At 34.7% G+C, this 16,205-nt stretch overlaps 1 protein-coding gene across 3 annotated transcripts in view; it reads right to left on the reverse strand.

The window, feature by feature from the left end:
* Window positions 1-666: 666 nt before the first annotated feature.
* GABRA2 (gamma-aminobutyric acid type A receptor subunit alpha2) overlaps window positions 667-16,205 on the reverse strand; it is a 66,000-nt gene continuing 50,461 nt past the window's right edge. For all 3 annotated transcript variants that reach the window (XM_074904729.1, XM_074904731.1, XM_074904730.1), the window contains exons 9-10: window positions 11,866-12,068; window positions 667-7,817 (exon numbers count right to left, since the gene is read on the reverse strand). In XM_074904729.1, coding sequence (XP_074760830.1) covers window positions 7,509-7,817; window positions 11,866-12,068 — 512 coding nt within the window. In that variant the 3' untranslated portion in view covers window positions 667-7,508. The remainder of the gene's footprint in view (window positions 7,818-11,865; window positions 12,069-16,205) is intronic.

A 16,205-nucleotide genomic window follows, 5' to 3' on the forward strand; every position in this document is an offset into this window, starting at 1 on the left:
ATACAAGGAGCCCCAAATCCCTTCTGATAAAAAAAATTACTTCCATCTTCCATGAAGAACATTTATGTGTTTGCCATCAGAAGCTGCAGCTATACAGGAAAAGAAAGGGCCATCCCTGAAATATTTATAGCCTTTCCACTGAAAGTTTTGGAACTCAGAACACTCATTTTAAAACAAACAAAATACCAAAACCAAAACCACTCCCTGCAAACAACATAAATATTTGGGGTTTTTTCCAAGTAAGCTTTGTTACCCCATCTAATCACTCTGATGAACCAAGCTGTCTAGTAGGAGTTTTCTTATGTTCCACGTCAACTGGTGGTTAGAGAATACCCTGCAGCAGTATGTTTTATAACCTTCTGAAAACATGAAACATTGCCATGCATAATATGAATCCATGAGGGCATTCTCAACATGTAAATAGAAAACCCTGTTAAACTCTCAACAAGCTAAGGAATATTTTATTTCCAACATATTATTTGCTTCCTTTGGGAAATTCTATCCTTAATAAAAAAGCACCTTCACAGAGGCTGTGATGGGTTGCTTAAAAATAGCCAACAAGAACAAACAAACAAAAAACCCACACACAAATCCTAAGAGAAAAGCCGTGAGGGGAATTAAACATTTGTGCTGTCAAAGTATTAAAACCAAAAATACAAAATGTGCTATATTTAAATTAACTTTAATAAGAAGTACAAAAAGATAATGTTAAGCAATATTTTGCATGTGGTTAATAAATATTCTTCAACAGCAAGCAGTGACACATTCAAACATAAATCCAGTTATTTCTTTTACAGTTTAGAAAAGTAACAACTTTTTTCCAGTTAAAACAAGGTCACAAATTACAGAATATTTTCATCCTCTTTAATTATTTATAACTATGAAACCTACTAAATAAGTGAACTGTCACCCAGAAGATTTTATATGACGTTGATGTTCAAGGTTAAGTATACTTACATTTATCATGCAGTTTCTTACTATGCATATTTGATTGGTGTTTAATTTTCTTTAAAATTATTGGTTCCATTCTTCCTGTTTCCTTATTTCTTGTTAATATACTGGCAGCATCTATTTTCAAACTCTTATATATTCTTACACCTAAGTGACTCACTAAAGTAGATTTGTCATATGATGCATAAATGCTCTCTGACTCCAGCACAGCTGAGAAATTGCTAACAATGTCTGAATCAGACTCCACATTATTTATTTATTTTTTTAAAAATCAAATATAGCAAGATTTAGTGTCATCACTTCCATTAAAATTAAAGTGCCTTCAAATGTTTCCTAATAAAGTGACTATCTGGGGGGAGAGGAGTGAAGGGGTGATGTTTAGGAACTGATTTTTTAACAGTTTATAGATACGGTACATATTGTACATATGTATTCTAATAGATGTGAAGTACTACATTGCATTCCGTGCTAATGCTAAGCTACAGTAGCCTATAAACTGATACATTCAGCCAAAATGAACATCCAATAAAGAATATCAAAAGCAGTTGATCAAAGCAATATCTTGGTCCATTTTCTATTTCCATCCATCCTTAACAGTGTAGATAGATGGATGAAGTACTGTAAAACAAATATAACACTTCAACCTGCTGAAGCTCACCTCTTTGAATATCAGATGAATGAAAGCACTCGGTGCAATCATTAAAAACCTTGAATGCATAAAGACACGCTCCAGGCCACCTGATTGAGTGAGGTATTCACAACATTATGTAAGGAATTAAAATTTGAAAGCAAAATATAACTTTTAAATCATCCAACCATAAAAATATATTCATATATATTTATGTAGACACCAACACTAGAGGAATAGTATACATCATCTTGCATATTTTAAAACAACCTCCAAATTCCTTTTTGTGTTATCACCTACTCCTAACTCATAGCACTTCCACAATATCTTAAAAGGCATTAATGTATACCAGGAATGAAACAGATATCAAGTCCTGTATTTCAATATGGCTGGCTCTTCTTTTAAAGGGCTTATTTTCATGAGTTAAAGAACTAAACACCTCTATCCAAAGAAGAGCCCAGGTGTACTCTCAGGTGTACTTCCCTTCTTCAAAAAATCCTTACTGACTTCAGTGATGTAGACAAACATCCTGAGGATACCAATCAGTTTTATTTTAAATTCAGTGCAAATTTTGCCCTGATCTAATCCAGAGATGTCAAGCCCTCAAAGTTTAGCCTCTTCCAGTAAGATGTAATCACAGACTCCAAAATATGAGTTCAAGGGTTCAGCTAGAGAGATCTGAACCTAGCAAATTAAATACTTTATAGTAGAGGAAAATTTTTTTAATGTGTTTAACATCTGCCATTCATTGAAACAAACTTTTGACCCTTTAACTTCCACTTAAGGTCTTAACTTAAAGGTCTAAAATGATGAAGTCCTTTACTGAAACTTCTGGTTGTTAGGGAGTTTGAGTTATCTACAGAAATGAGGTAGAGGAGGCCTCCTTGACAGAAAAAAAAAAAAAAAAAAAAAAAGATAAGGTAATGTTAAAGGGATATTACTTAAAATTATGTTGTAAAATGACAACATTCTAGCAGAAGGTACACTGTCACTGGGACGAGGCGGAAGGAATCCTAAAACTCTGCTTTATAAAGAATGACTCCCTTCACTAGAGGCTGAAGTGTGAGCTGACTTTCATATAAACTCACTTAATTACTTTAACATTTCAAAGTCTTTAAGAAAAAAACTTTATATATTACATCAAATTATACCACACTCAGAAATTCTGTTTAGATTAGTTTAGATGTTTGTACATTTATCATGTTCTGTGTTTTTTAGATGAAGCTATTTAACTTTCTGGGCTGATTTTAAAATGTTTTCTTCCTCTGCTATAAAACCCATTGCATTGCTTTCTAAATTTTAGCATTATGTGTTTACACATAATTGGGCATAGACTGATGATAGGTTCATATCCATACTGAAATCATCTTTCATGCAAAATTGTTAGGAATGGAAATGTTCAGAAGCATCGAGTTAATCTATTTTGTGAAAGGACAAGGCAAAAACTTGTGAACCACTTTCAGAATAAGAATGAGAGATACAGAGGATGGATGCTATCTGTGCTTAAGTGAAAGTCACACCTCTTAAGAAAACAAAACCTAGAATTAACGAAGTTCTACTTAATTCCTGAAGTTTCTTTTCCCCCTCTGCCCTAGATGTCCCATACAGCAGGAAGCAGACATTGCTTCGTTGCATGTTTTCCACAAAGCAGTCAGCAGAAGCCTCTCTGTTTCAAAGACACAACTCATGTCCCTCAAGTTCAGCAGAATTACACAAGAAATATTTCAATTTCATATGCTCTAAAAGTTACTTTCCCACAACTTCCATATAGTAAAATAAGGCTCAGAACTGAAGCTGAAGCAAAAACATGCTTTACCTTCTTCAATGGATTCCTCAGTGGATTCTTCAATCCACTGACACAGTAACAAAGCCATTTGCTTCTTCTCTTTCCCCCTTTCCTCCTTCATACACCCCTACCTCTTCCCATCTGCTTCTGGCTGCTTTCACGCAGGCAGTTTATGGTGACCCCACTTTTGCAAACTCTCACCACCCCATATGTTATCTATAATCACTGGGAAGGGAAGGTGATTCTGTAAGGCTGCCATTTGGTGTCTAGTGAAGCTATTTCACATTCTCTCCTATTAGCTCCTCAATTTAGCATAATGTTCAGTTGTATGAATAGTCTCCCAAGCTAAAACTTGTATCTCAGAACATCTACCATAGTATTTTTTTAATGGTGTTCGACAACGCAGCAGTTACAAGTTGAATTAACCCAGATATGGAAGGTGAAGGTAATTTCACTGGCTACAATATCATTAAGAAGTTTGCAAGCCACTCTTTTAAAGGAATCTGTTAAGAAGTGTCCCACAGACAACCCTGGCTGATAAACCCTGCTGATCTGTATATACTTCATGCTGATTTATAAATTACTGTTAAATTACCAACTACATACATCCAGAAGTACATGCGCTAGTATTACACTGGAAACCTATTTCATAAACCTTGTTCAGAATTATAGTAATTCCAATCCACGTTTACCACAGTGTTATATTATTGTATTTATTGTATTAATTTCTTAAATCACATAAAATGTGACAACCTGGCCCAAGCATACTGGGAAAAATAGATTAACATATCAACCAAAAATTTCACTAGTAGATTCCATGTGCAAGTCTTTGATAGCAAAGTGACTTGTGTGTGCTCACTCATACTCTCTCTCCCTGCTTTAAGTATTTAAGACCAGCAAATTTTATTCAAATTAAATGAAACTTCTATGTATTTGGCACATACATTTGTGAGACCAGCTTTAAAATCCCAGACACAGATTATACTGCAAAATGAAAGAAGGCCTAACTCTTGTAATTCCGGTGTTCCTCGCATGATGCTTGCATTCACTTAAAACTTTACATTCAAATTCACTTAGCCAGTTGTTAATTTTAAAAATTTGCAACTTGTGTGTAGTCAGTTCACTCACTATAAGTGTTTCAGCAGTGAAACTATAAAGCAGCCTCCTTCCTCCCACTGAAGGAGTTTGCTTCAACACAGGCCAACTGAACCAAATGTAAAAGTGGAACTTTTCTGGAGTGTATGCCCTCAAAAGCCTTGCTGATGCCCACAATAACTGCATGTAGATATTAAAAATGTATTATATTTTCCAGTGAGTGAATTTATATAGTATGCCTATTTTTCTATAGTAGTGTGTAATAAATGTATATTTAGCATGTGATAACCACCTGTTTTTTCTTCTGACTGACTAAGCATAACACAAGTGTAGAGAAAATGATCAGTGAATGAAAAAATAATCATACCCAATAAAAGAGGTAATAGCAGAACTGACTCATATGAGACAGCATCAGGCTTCTTGTGGAAACTGAAGATACACTTTTTGCATGCAGCTCTGACTTACACAGATGTTATCTTCCAGAGAAAAACTCTTGTTGGAGAAGACTTGTACTGTTAAAAATCTTTGAGGGGTTCCGTTCTTGGATAAAGGTGAAAAATCCTTCCTTACCAAGTAATCAAACATGGTTCTGAGCACACTCATGTTTGTAGTGGGGAGAGTTCTGACTATACAGTGTCATGCATGGAGCAATACACAACATTTTTTAAAAATTGTGAAGGGTTTGGAGTACTTGGGATGTGAACAAGGGTGAAACACAGTCCTCTGTTTCTCATACCCCAGTCCAGTTAGGTTCAGAGAGTCCCTAGATCTGCTGATGTGAACAGGAGGTAAGAACTCCCACTAGGTCACAGGAAGGAGACCTCAGCTACAGAAAACAATGGAGTTACTCAAGTTCAAGAGCAGTTTAGCATGGGCCTCCATTAAACTATACAGTCAGAGCCCTTTGCCAAAAACAGAGTTAAAAGTGAAGGGATTTTTCTACAGTTCTTATATTTACAATTATTTGTACATATGTACATATTTATATATTTATTCATACCTGGACAATGTGACATTAAAGGGATAATTTATAATTTACAAATGAAACATTTTAAATATGTATAATTATACTATGAAAAAACCTTTTTTTTATTGCTTGCCTTCCAGCCTTATGCTCATAATCACACTATTGCACACATCTCCATGTTACATGGAAGATCTACATTTATATATAAATATATATGAAAATAAGGATATTTTTATTTTCATGTTCTGAGTAAAGTGCTCATTTTTTAACTACTGTTGATGAGAAAGGTTGAATCTGATGGTTTAATTAGAGGGACTTCAAGGGATACACACCTTGTCCATGCTTCTCCCTTTCATTTATAACTTACTAAATGTCTTTATTTTACTGAAGTCAACTCTGTCTTACTATTAATTCTATTCATAATATACATTTGTGACCTTGGCATCTATACTGTCACACAAAATACAAAACAGAATCACATTAAACGCAAAGAAAAAGCAAGAAAATAAAACAGCAAATGAAAGCAGTGTTTCTTTTTGTCGTTTTTAGCGCATTTCCATGTCTTAAGATACTCTTTTATTTGATTTTTAGAAATATTTGTACAACTTTGTTAAATTCTGAACATATCTATTTTATGCACTATACTCAAGTACTGTACAAAACTGCAATAAATGACACTATACGACTACATATGTCTCTACTAGAAGACATCATCATAAAGGTGTATCTTTTTCTTAAAGGTCAACTAATAACTGCTAATGTATGTGTGAATCAAAATATTTTTGATTGGCCAAGTACACTAAAATCTAAATACAGTACATAATTATTACTTATGTCATGATTTACCAGGCCTTTTGGGGCTTAAAGAATTTTTGCAAAGGCTCAGATGAAAAACAGTTTTACTAATCAGTATTAAATGTTCATATAAAATTGTAAATGGCAGCTCCAATTTTGTTATATTTGTGTATATGAAATACAGTTGATACCTACTGATGATGCATGACCTTTTATTAAAAAAATAACATTCAAATCTTAGCAAAACCATTTCTAGTATACAAAGTTGTTGTAAAGTTATGTCAGCGAAATGTGAAGTTGCAATTTACAAAAGCAGCAGTAAATTTTATTACATGGACAATTTCCTGAACTTAAATCATGGTTCTTCTTTCCCTTGAATACAATGCTTTCTGGGACAAATACAGGGAAATATTTTAATGGCAGGATTTAGGATAACATTAAGCAAGGAAAAAGAGTGATATATTACTGATATACTTAACCCTGAAAAATTTCTGAGTGCTTTTATGAACCTGACAATAATCCTATTAAGAACAAAAGAAAAAAGAAAAATAATCCAACTTTGCTGAACCAGACAACCTGGCTTAGCAACATCAAATAAATAAAACAGTGAAAAGAATAAGAGTTTCACTAGCAGAAGTTGGTTGATATTGGAAATTTGATTAACACTTGTTTTTCCCTGAAATCAATTAGAAGAGTTTATTAACAACTTCAAACAGGACAGAAGTAAGAAACTTGTGACTTTTGCCATATAGTAGATTTTACTACCTCTTCAGTCTAACTAGTATCCAGAATGTTTGCGAACAATAGAACTGTACGATTTCCGTACTCTGTTATGTACATGGGTACTGCTATTGTATGAAACAATTACGCCTTTTTAAAAAAATCCTTTTTTTAAATGACAGTTTCTTTCATTAAAGTAGAATTAGTTACTTTATAGAAAAATATTTTAACTTTAAATTAAAAAAATACTGTTCCTAAATAATTATGTAGGATCATATCTTCATTTCATTGTACGGAGAGAATATAATTCTGTATATATGTATCCTAGTTTAACAGAACTCCCCTGGGTATAACTTTTAAAGAGCTGGCTATATTTGCCATGGGTGCTATCTGTTTACAGACCCATGAATTAACACTGTGTTCCTCCTTTGGAGATACACAGATAAAACATCTATATACACTCTGTACATAATGGTTCACAGATTAGCAGTTATTAGTCGTACTGTACATAGCGAACAACCTATCTGATTAGAATGATGCTTTAAGTCCTCAGTGCAATTCAGCTTTTAGGTTGATGGCGCAAAGCCAAGTAAGACAGGCTCCCTGTTTAAATATGTAGCCCAATACACTAAATTGAAAGTACCAAATAAGACTGGAAACACTATTCTAGACATTCTGTCAATTTTGCTAACACTGTTGAATGTCTTCTTTGCTTCCTGTGGCTTTGCTTCTGGTTTTGCCTTGTTGGGTTCTGCAGTTGTAGCGCTCTTGGAGATGGTTGGTAGCACTGAGTCCTTGGTAATATTTGGAGCATAGTTGGCAACTGCCACTGCATAGGCATTGTTTTTCTTAATGACAGATGCTTTTTCTTTTTTCTATTGGAAGACATCATGAAGTTAAATATTTTACGTGCATTTGCCAGAATAGACTTCATAAAATATCATTGCAAATGTAAAAGAAACAAATAAGTATGTGTGAATATGTAAAAAGTATACCAGGAATACCATACTGATAAATCCAAATGTAAAGACAGTTCCCGTCTATCTGAAAAGAAGGCACAGGTAACATAAGAATGCTCTAAAATGATGTACTCTTGCGTCATCAAATGCCCTACTGAAATTATATGAGGAAGGATCTGTTACTGCGATTGCAAGGATAACTGGATGGAGTTGGTCTTTCTCTAGCTGCTTTGTATCTGGCTTTTTACAACAGAATTGCAAGATCTTTAAAATGTTCTCTGTTAAGAGAACTAGAAGGAGTGAATGAGTGGACTGGAAAAAAAAGATTACCTGGCATTGTAATAAAATGAAAACTAGACCATCTTTCACACATAAACCAATTATTATTATTATTATTTGAACATCTTATACCACCAACATATAAAGGAACTCCAGTAATGGTCTACATTTTTAAGAGATTCTGGAAAAATATATCTGTGTTTACATATATATACCATCCTGTGTATATACCATACACACACACACACACACACGAGAGGTCAGAAAGAGATTGCAATTAATTACTCCAGCCTGGTAGTTGCAGAAGTCAGCTGAAAACTATCCCAAGAACTATTTCCTGGTTTTAGAAATTATTGTTTAAAAAATGCATAACAGTGATGAAAATTGGGATTAAAACCTAAAAAATAACAGATGATAAGAAAAGTGGGATGGAATGACAAGAATTTAATGAAGTTCAGCAAAGGGAAAATTAAGTCCTGCACCTGGGGAGGAATAACCCCATGCACCAGTACAGGCTGGAGCTAATGAGCTGGAAAGCAGCTTTGCGGAAAAAGCCCAGGGGTTCCTGGTGGACACCAAGTTGAACACAAGACATAAATGTGCCCTCATAGCAACAAAAGCCAACAGTCTCCTGGGCTGCATTACAAAAAGCATTGTCAGCAGGCAGAGGGAGGTGATCTTTTCCCTCAACTGTCCTGGTGGGACACATCCAGAGTGCTGGATCCACTTCTGGGCTTCCCAGTTCAGGAGAGACATGGACATAATGGAGCAAGTCCAGTGAAGGACCACAAAGATGATTTAAGGCCTAAAGCATCTGAAATATGAAAGGCTGAGAGAGCTGGGACTGTTCAGCCTGGAGAAGAGAAGGCTCAGGGGAATCTTATCAATGTGTATAAATATCTGGTGGGAGAGAGTAATGAAGACCAGATCAGACTCTTCTCAGTGATGTCCAATGGAAGGACAAGAGGCAATGGGCACAAATTGAAATACAGAATATTCCACTTAAACATCTGAAAAAAACTGTTTTACTGTGAGTGTGACTGAGCACTGAAACACATTGCCCAGAGAGCTTATGGAGTCTCCATCCTTGGACCTATTAAAAAAATATCTGCACATGACCCTAGGCAAGTGTTCCTAGCTGACCCTGCTTGGAGTATATGGGAGTTAAATTTAATGATCTGCAGAGGTCCCTTCCAAGATCATCAATTCTGTGTTTTTATGGGATGGTGTTTGCTTTCAAATGGCTAAAGTTCAGCCAATGGCAGCCCAATGGCCACACTATGTCTATAAATAGATACAGGGATGTTAGGGAATGAGTATAGGCTTGAATTTTTAGAGATAGATAGATAGATAGATAGATAGATAGATAGATATGTACACAGACTAGCTCTGCAATAAGACTGTAATGCTATAAAATGATTCACTGTTTTGCAGCAATTCCAGAGAATGGAAGGGTTTTGGTTTCTCAGGAAGCAAGGGTCTCCATATATTATTTAGAAGCAGGCAAATAAATATTAGATTCAGTCCATCTCTTCCACAAATACAGAATTAAAGAGATGAAGAAATGGTTAACTTCTGGCTCATATAAGTAATCATCAGCTATTGTGTTAGTTTGGTTTGATTTTTAATCTAAAGGAAGTGGCACACTCGAGGGAATTCTTGTGACCTTTCTCATACAGGTGGATTCCAATTTTTTACTTCCACTGGGAGGCATCTACCCAGTTTCCAATTTTGGTATTAAATTAGCTCTAATTTGATATTTATCAGGGACATCTACAAATCTTGATGAGATCTTCATGGTTAGATGTTATATTAGATGTTATACCCCAAATACCTTGTCTCATGAGATGTCACATAAAAAGAAAATCTGGGATGAGGTGGGAATTCAGTATTGTTCCTTATTGACACGAGTATGAATACGGGTATGTAGCTTGTTCCTGCATCTGCTTTCTTGTGAGACAAATTCCATGTTCACAGCACTTAGATGGGAATTTCCACATAATGTAAACACAGATGACTGTCACTGAGGGAACACATTTCACTTTACTTGGTGAAGGGTAAGCCTGGCTGTAGGTGCACAGATTCATTCATCAAAAATAAGAGCAGATTACCAAATCAAATCACAAGAGGAACACTCTAATTTATCTATAATTTCTTACTTTCAGTCACATTAAGTGTGTTTTTAGAAGTTATTTGTAATACCATCAATGAGACCTGCATAGTAAAGATGAACCGTATTTTTGTATGAGTATGAATATGAATATGTTAGAAGTTTAGCTTTTGGTTAAATCATTTTGAAAAAAAAGAACTGTGTATGTGTATGTGAATGGTATATAAATGGAATGGCTTATTTTGTCATTCCTAAGGAAAGAATACTAGCTGTTAAACAGTTGCATCCTAAGATCATGAGACAACAGTGCTGTATTAATTTAAAGGAACAGCCAAAGGATTGGAGGGGTTATAAGGGCTCCCTACATTATTACAATGCCATGGCAATGTGCCAGTCTGAAAAGCTTCACTCATGACATACTGATAAACTTGTAGTGATTTGGTATCTACTTCTAGCATAAGGGAGCAGATTGTGAAGCTATGAATAGTTCATGTCTTTCCAGAAGCCATAGGGAATTATAAGCAATATACTCATTTTCTCTATTTCTCCTTTACCATTAACTGAATATTTTGCTTCTTTATGCATTGTGCTTTATGCATTCAAAGTGCTTTGAAACCATCAGTTAATTAAACTTTGCCTTACGTCTACTATTATCATCTAGAAAGCAAATAATAGTCTATCCTTTTTTTAAGGAGAACCACAGAAATCAGAGTATTCTTTGTCAGAATAAATTCTTCTCCATTGGTAGAATTAGGGACTGGGATAAAACAAAATTATATAATATAGCAAGACAGTCAAAACAAGAAGTCAGCTTTAACATTTGTCCTGTGTTATTAAAATTATAAACTGTAAAGCTTGACACAAATTTAGGCGTATCACCAAGTTAATTTTGTTCACAAAATAAGAAATTCTGTCAGGTTAAAATTTCTTCATGCTATCACACCTACACTGCTATCAATATAAGAAAATAAAGGTGTGACTATGTTTCTGCACACTCAGAGCATCAATATATCGTAAGTGAAGTAATCAGAATTTTGTACAACTGCTATTTAAATTAATTAAAAATTAATGGCTACATATCCTTACGATCAGTTTCAGAATGCAGAAAATGTTCAAAACTTCTAGAATTTGTAATTAATAGTTTTTACATATATGGGTATTCAGTTGTTTTTCTGATGCTTAGTTACCAGGAAAATTAATATACATTGTATTTTTTAATCTTTTTTTTATTACCAACTCAACTGGATTAAATAATTAAAAAGTGATCAATATAATATGGATGAAATTTTCTGAATAACCAGATAAACAGTTCTATCTGAGTAGTCAAGAAACAAGTCAGGCTGTTCTCAACACAAAAAAAAAAAAAAAAGCTTGATAACTAAATCTGGATTATTGAGACCAAGTGAGATTAGCTTCATGAGGACAGAGATATTTTTGTTCAGGACAGAAAATACATCTACATTCTTTTGATTTAAACAGTTTTGAGGGGTTTTTATATAGCCAAACATCAAAATAATATATTACAGCTGGTTTAGTGCAATTGACTGGAAATAGGGCTATTTCCTTAGGACTTACCTTATCATTCACCACACTTTTTCCATCCCAGGCCCATCCTCGCTTTGTGAAATAATTTACAGTTGCAAATTCAATTAATGCAGAGAATACAAATGCATAGCAAACAGCAATAAACCAATCCATAGCTGTTGCATATGCTACTTTGGGGAGTGAATTTCGAGCACTGATGCTCAGTGTTGTCATTGTCAACACAGTTGTTACTCCTGCAAGGGCACAAGAAAACAACATCAACAATTTTATTTGAATTTTGAATATTAACAAAAATACAAACCAAAAATTCTTATGGCATGTTTGTGAAACACAATGGAAAATTTGCTTATCTAAATTGGTGACAAACCACCAGAACCATATTAAAGGCTGCATATGAAGTGTCCTTTGAAGTATTTTAGTTCAAGTCTAAACTTCCCTGTTTTAACCAGTTGAATATTTTACTTACAGGAGATAAGAAAATTTTCTCTTTTTTCTCTTTTTTTTTAGCTATCAGGATGGAGAAGGGACAAAATTAACAGTTCCTTAATGGAATCATAATATTTTGCAGCATTAGAGTAATAATGATCAATATGTTGATGGCTTCACTGCAGTGGCTGCAGGTCTGGCAGCTATCCTACAGACACTACCATCCAAATTGAATTTTATTATTAGAAATGATGATTTTTTATTTTATTTTTTTTTACCTATAGCTGTCTCACTAACCATCTGGCGACATAGTTGAAGACATAAACATGTTAAGTTTTCATTCAGGTAACATGGATCTTTTCCAGATGAGCATATTGATTTGAAATGACAGATTATTATAACTGTGTATTATGTGTCAGAAAACAAAAGACTTGATCCAGGAAGATTGTTCTTTCACTGTGGCAGTTATTAAAAGGACAGCACTTTACAGTACTTTGTACATAATGAAGAGCCAGTAGGAAGACAGGATTTAAACTCAAAAATATCAGAAAAAAAGGTACGTGGGAGGAAAGGAAGAGAAGAACATTTTTCTGAATCAGTTTTAGCAAGCAGAAACCCACAGCCACAAACCCACAGTCTCCATTCCTTAAGTAAATCAGTTTTCCCACCTCAGGCTGCATCACACTTAGACAAATTAAACTATTTCCTTTGTGGCACACCATTAAATATGTCTCCAGAATGAAAAGCAACACAATGATGTACTTAGCACAGATCAGCAAACCTACACTCCATTACGACAGGAAAAGGAGATGCCATGGCAAAAATATTAGTAACAACAAATCACAGCTTCAGAAACTACACACTCATAAAATTGCTGTAAGAGGATCCCCAAGAGAAAGTAAAGTCTCTCCCTAAGCCAGATCTTCCACTGTCAGCAACCTGTCAGCTGGGTTCTGCAGGATCAACATAGCTCAAATTTTTCCCTTCTGCTACAAGAGAAGCATTTTTAACCACTGTGTGAGAGGGAAGAGAGGCAGCAAATATACCTACTCAGACCTCTTCAGGCTTCGCGATTTCTATCCCTCCTGTAAAGAATATCCATCTCTGAGAGTGCTACAAAGGATGACAGAGCAAAGCTAAGTGGACTCAGCCTCAGCGTGACTCTCTTTTGATGTGTCCCCTGTGCATCAGGGAAAACAAGGCACAGAAACATCCTGCTGAGTCATCCAGACACCTTAGTGAACATAATTCTCTAATTGCTATTTTTCAGCCTCCATAAATTAAAGAAGTGGATTTGGTCTGGAATCAGCTGTGACACTGTTGGGATCTACTAACCTATACGATGAAAAGCAGCTATCATACTATATTGTTTGAAATGGTTAGACAATATATTTTGTAAAGAACTTACTCTCTCCTAACACTTACACAACATATGGCTTAATTATTTTCAGCACCTCAGAGAAAAGGCAGTCTATCTTATATTTAAAATTATCACATGCAAATTTTAACACTGGTCCTGAGATGCAGATAAATAATTTTAATTATACAGAAGTATCACTAAGGTGATTGTTTCTCAGAGGTAAGGTGACCTTATCCACATGTAAATATATACAGTTGCTAAGGTAGTGTTCTGTTTAACTCCTGCCTTTCAGAATAAACTAATCTTCTGGAAGTCCCATTGGCTTCTTGAGAAATCTAATTTAAGATTACCTGCTGACCTTTCCTAGTCTCAATTAAAATATCATTAATTTATATCTTGTCTCTCCTGCTACCAGTTGACAAGTACTCCAAAAAGTTCAGTAATCCGCACCACTTTGTGAACCAAATGCTAATCAAACAGCGCATTGTCAGACAATTGCCAACACACTTTCATTTATTCCTTCACTCTATAAATTCAGTGACATTCAAGCTACTGCAGTCATTTAACCTGAATTGAGTGGGAAAAAATTGGACAGAAAATTTAATCTGTGATACCTGTCAGTTTAGGAATCTCTAGTATTTTTATACTTGCTATTCTCCTTCAGTCAAAAGACAGATGATTTTGCACATTATAGTTAATTAGAAAAATCAGTTTTATCAAGCCTTCTTTAAGAAAAATGAGAGGATGGAAATAACCTTCCTCCTTGTCACTACTAAACCTGAGAGGACTGAAAAATTATTAATGTGGAGGAACATGGTCAACTTGTAAAACAAAACAAATTTATTTCACAAAGATTGAACTTAAAACTCCACAAAACCCATACACTGACCAGATCAAAAACATTCCTCATTGCATTATCTAATTCATAGCACTAGTGAACTAAAACTGGTATAAAAAACTGTGAGTAGATTGTCCCCCTACAATGAGATAGCCAAAATATTAGAGTAAAACAATCTTCTCCCCTAAATCATATACTACTCTGAACAGCCTAAATAATTTAACAGGCTATGTCAAGACTGCATGATATCTCACTATGATGTAGAAAGACCACAGTTTATATACAGGCCAAGAAATATCTTCTATAGCCCAGCACCCTGTAGATGTGGCACTGAATGCATGCCTGAAGGACATGGACAGGTATCCTCTTCTGAGAGACCACAAGCAGTCATCAGTTAGCCTTTAAAAAGAATCCAGAAAATAAAGCATTGACATTTTCCTTCTCTGAAGAGGACCAAGCATTTTATACTTGACAGTCAATATACCTCAACATCACTACAACTTTTGTTCTCAGCAGTGCATGCCTATAAAAGTTAAATATCTTCTATCACTACAATTTTATCTATTCAGGTGAAGGCTGGAGCTATCTGATTGCCTAGGACTGTTTTTTTATGGTCCCACTTTTGAAATGGAATCCATTCACTGGAGAGAGGATACCCATGTCCAGGTCTGCAAATTCAATGCTTTTCACTGACACCAAACTTACTATGTGGAAAATACCATCTCTGACGTATTTTGGATTCCAGGACATATGGATACGATTCAAGATGTGTTTAAAGTTAGACAGCCACCTTTGGTCAACCAATTTCTGTCACTCAACAGCATAGGGCACTGCCACACAACAGCAGAAGAGGCGAACTGAAAAACTAGAAATGCCTAAGTAAAAATATACAGTGGAAAGGAGCTAGCACATAAATATTAAGGTTAAAGTCTGTCATGATGACTAGTTTATGCCCACATTTGTATGCAAAATTCAGGCTACTCCTAGAGAGGGACAAGTTGTTTTGGAGCCTAATTACACCTCTTGTGTATCAACCAATTTTTCTAATTTGAACAGATTTCAGCCAGCTAAATCATGTCCTAGTCTTCTCATGTTAGAATGTGGACATCTCCTTTAAAAATGAAAGTAAAAGGCCTAAATAATAGCCCTCACAAAAGAACATAGCTATGTGAATTTAAAATTCTACATCTTGGAAAAGGTACTAAAAAATAATACGATTATTCATTGTTGTTCTTGCTTGCGTTGGGTATCAAAGAATATATATCTAACTACGTTCATTTTAACATTGTCATTCCTACTCCATGTGAGTTAAAAACACATACATAACTGTAGCACTAAGAAAACTAATTTCTGATTTTTCTGTCACCTGTATCTAATGCTGCTATTCAAATATATGTGATGCTTCTAAATGTTATGACCCATTAAAAATGAAGTGAGAATTCAATAAACTGCACAAGATTAGTTTTGCTAAAATTGTTGACACTAAGTGCGTAACAATAAACACATTACTAAATGAAACAGATTGTAATCTTGCACTAAATGAAGGCATTATGAATCAGGCTTATTCCCTTTTGTTAAAAATGCAATCAAATTCTTTTCAAATTTATCTGCTAGAGAAAACACATTTAAGACTTATTTAATTAATGAAGATAAAACTTTCTTCTTCCAATAATTTAAAGCAAAACTGATATAATATGACATTAAGCCATAATTAATTTTGGGATAGCTTAGGTCAGCAATATTAAA

The sequence above is a fragment of the Athene noctua genome, chromosome 4 (assembly GCF_965140245.1).
Source record: "Athene noctua chromosome 4, bAthNoc1.hap1.1, whole genome shotgun sequence".
Lineage (NCBI taxonomy): Eukaryota > Metazoa > Chordata > Aves > Strigiformes > Strigidae > Athene > Athene noctua.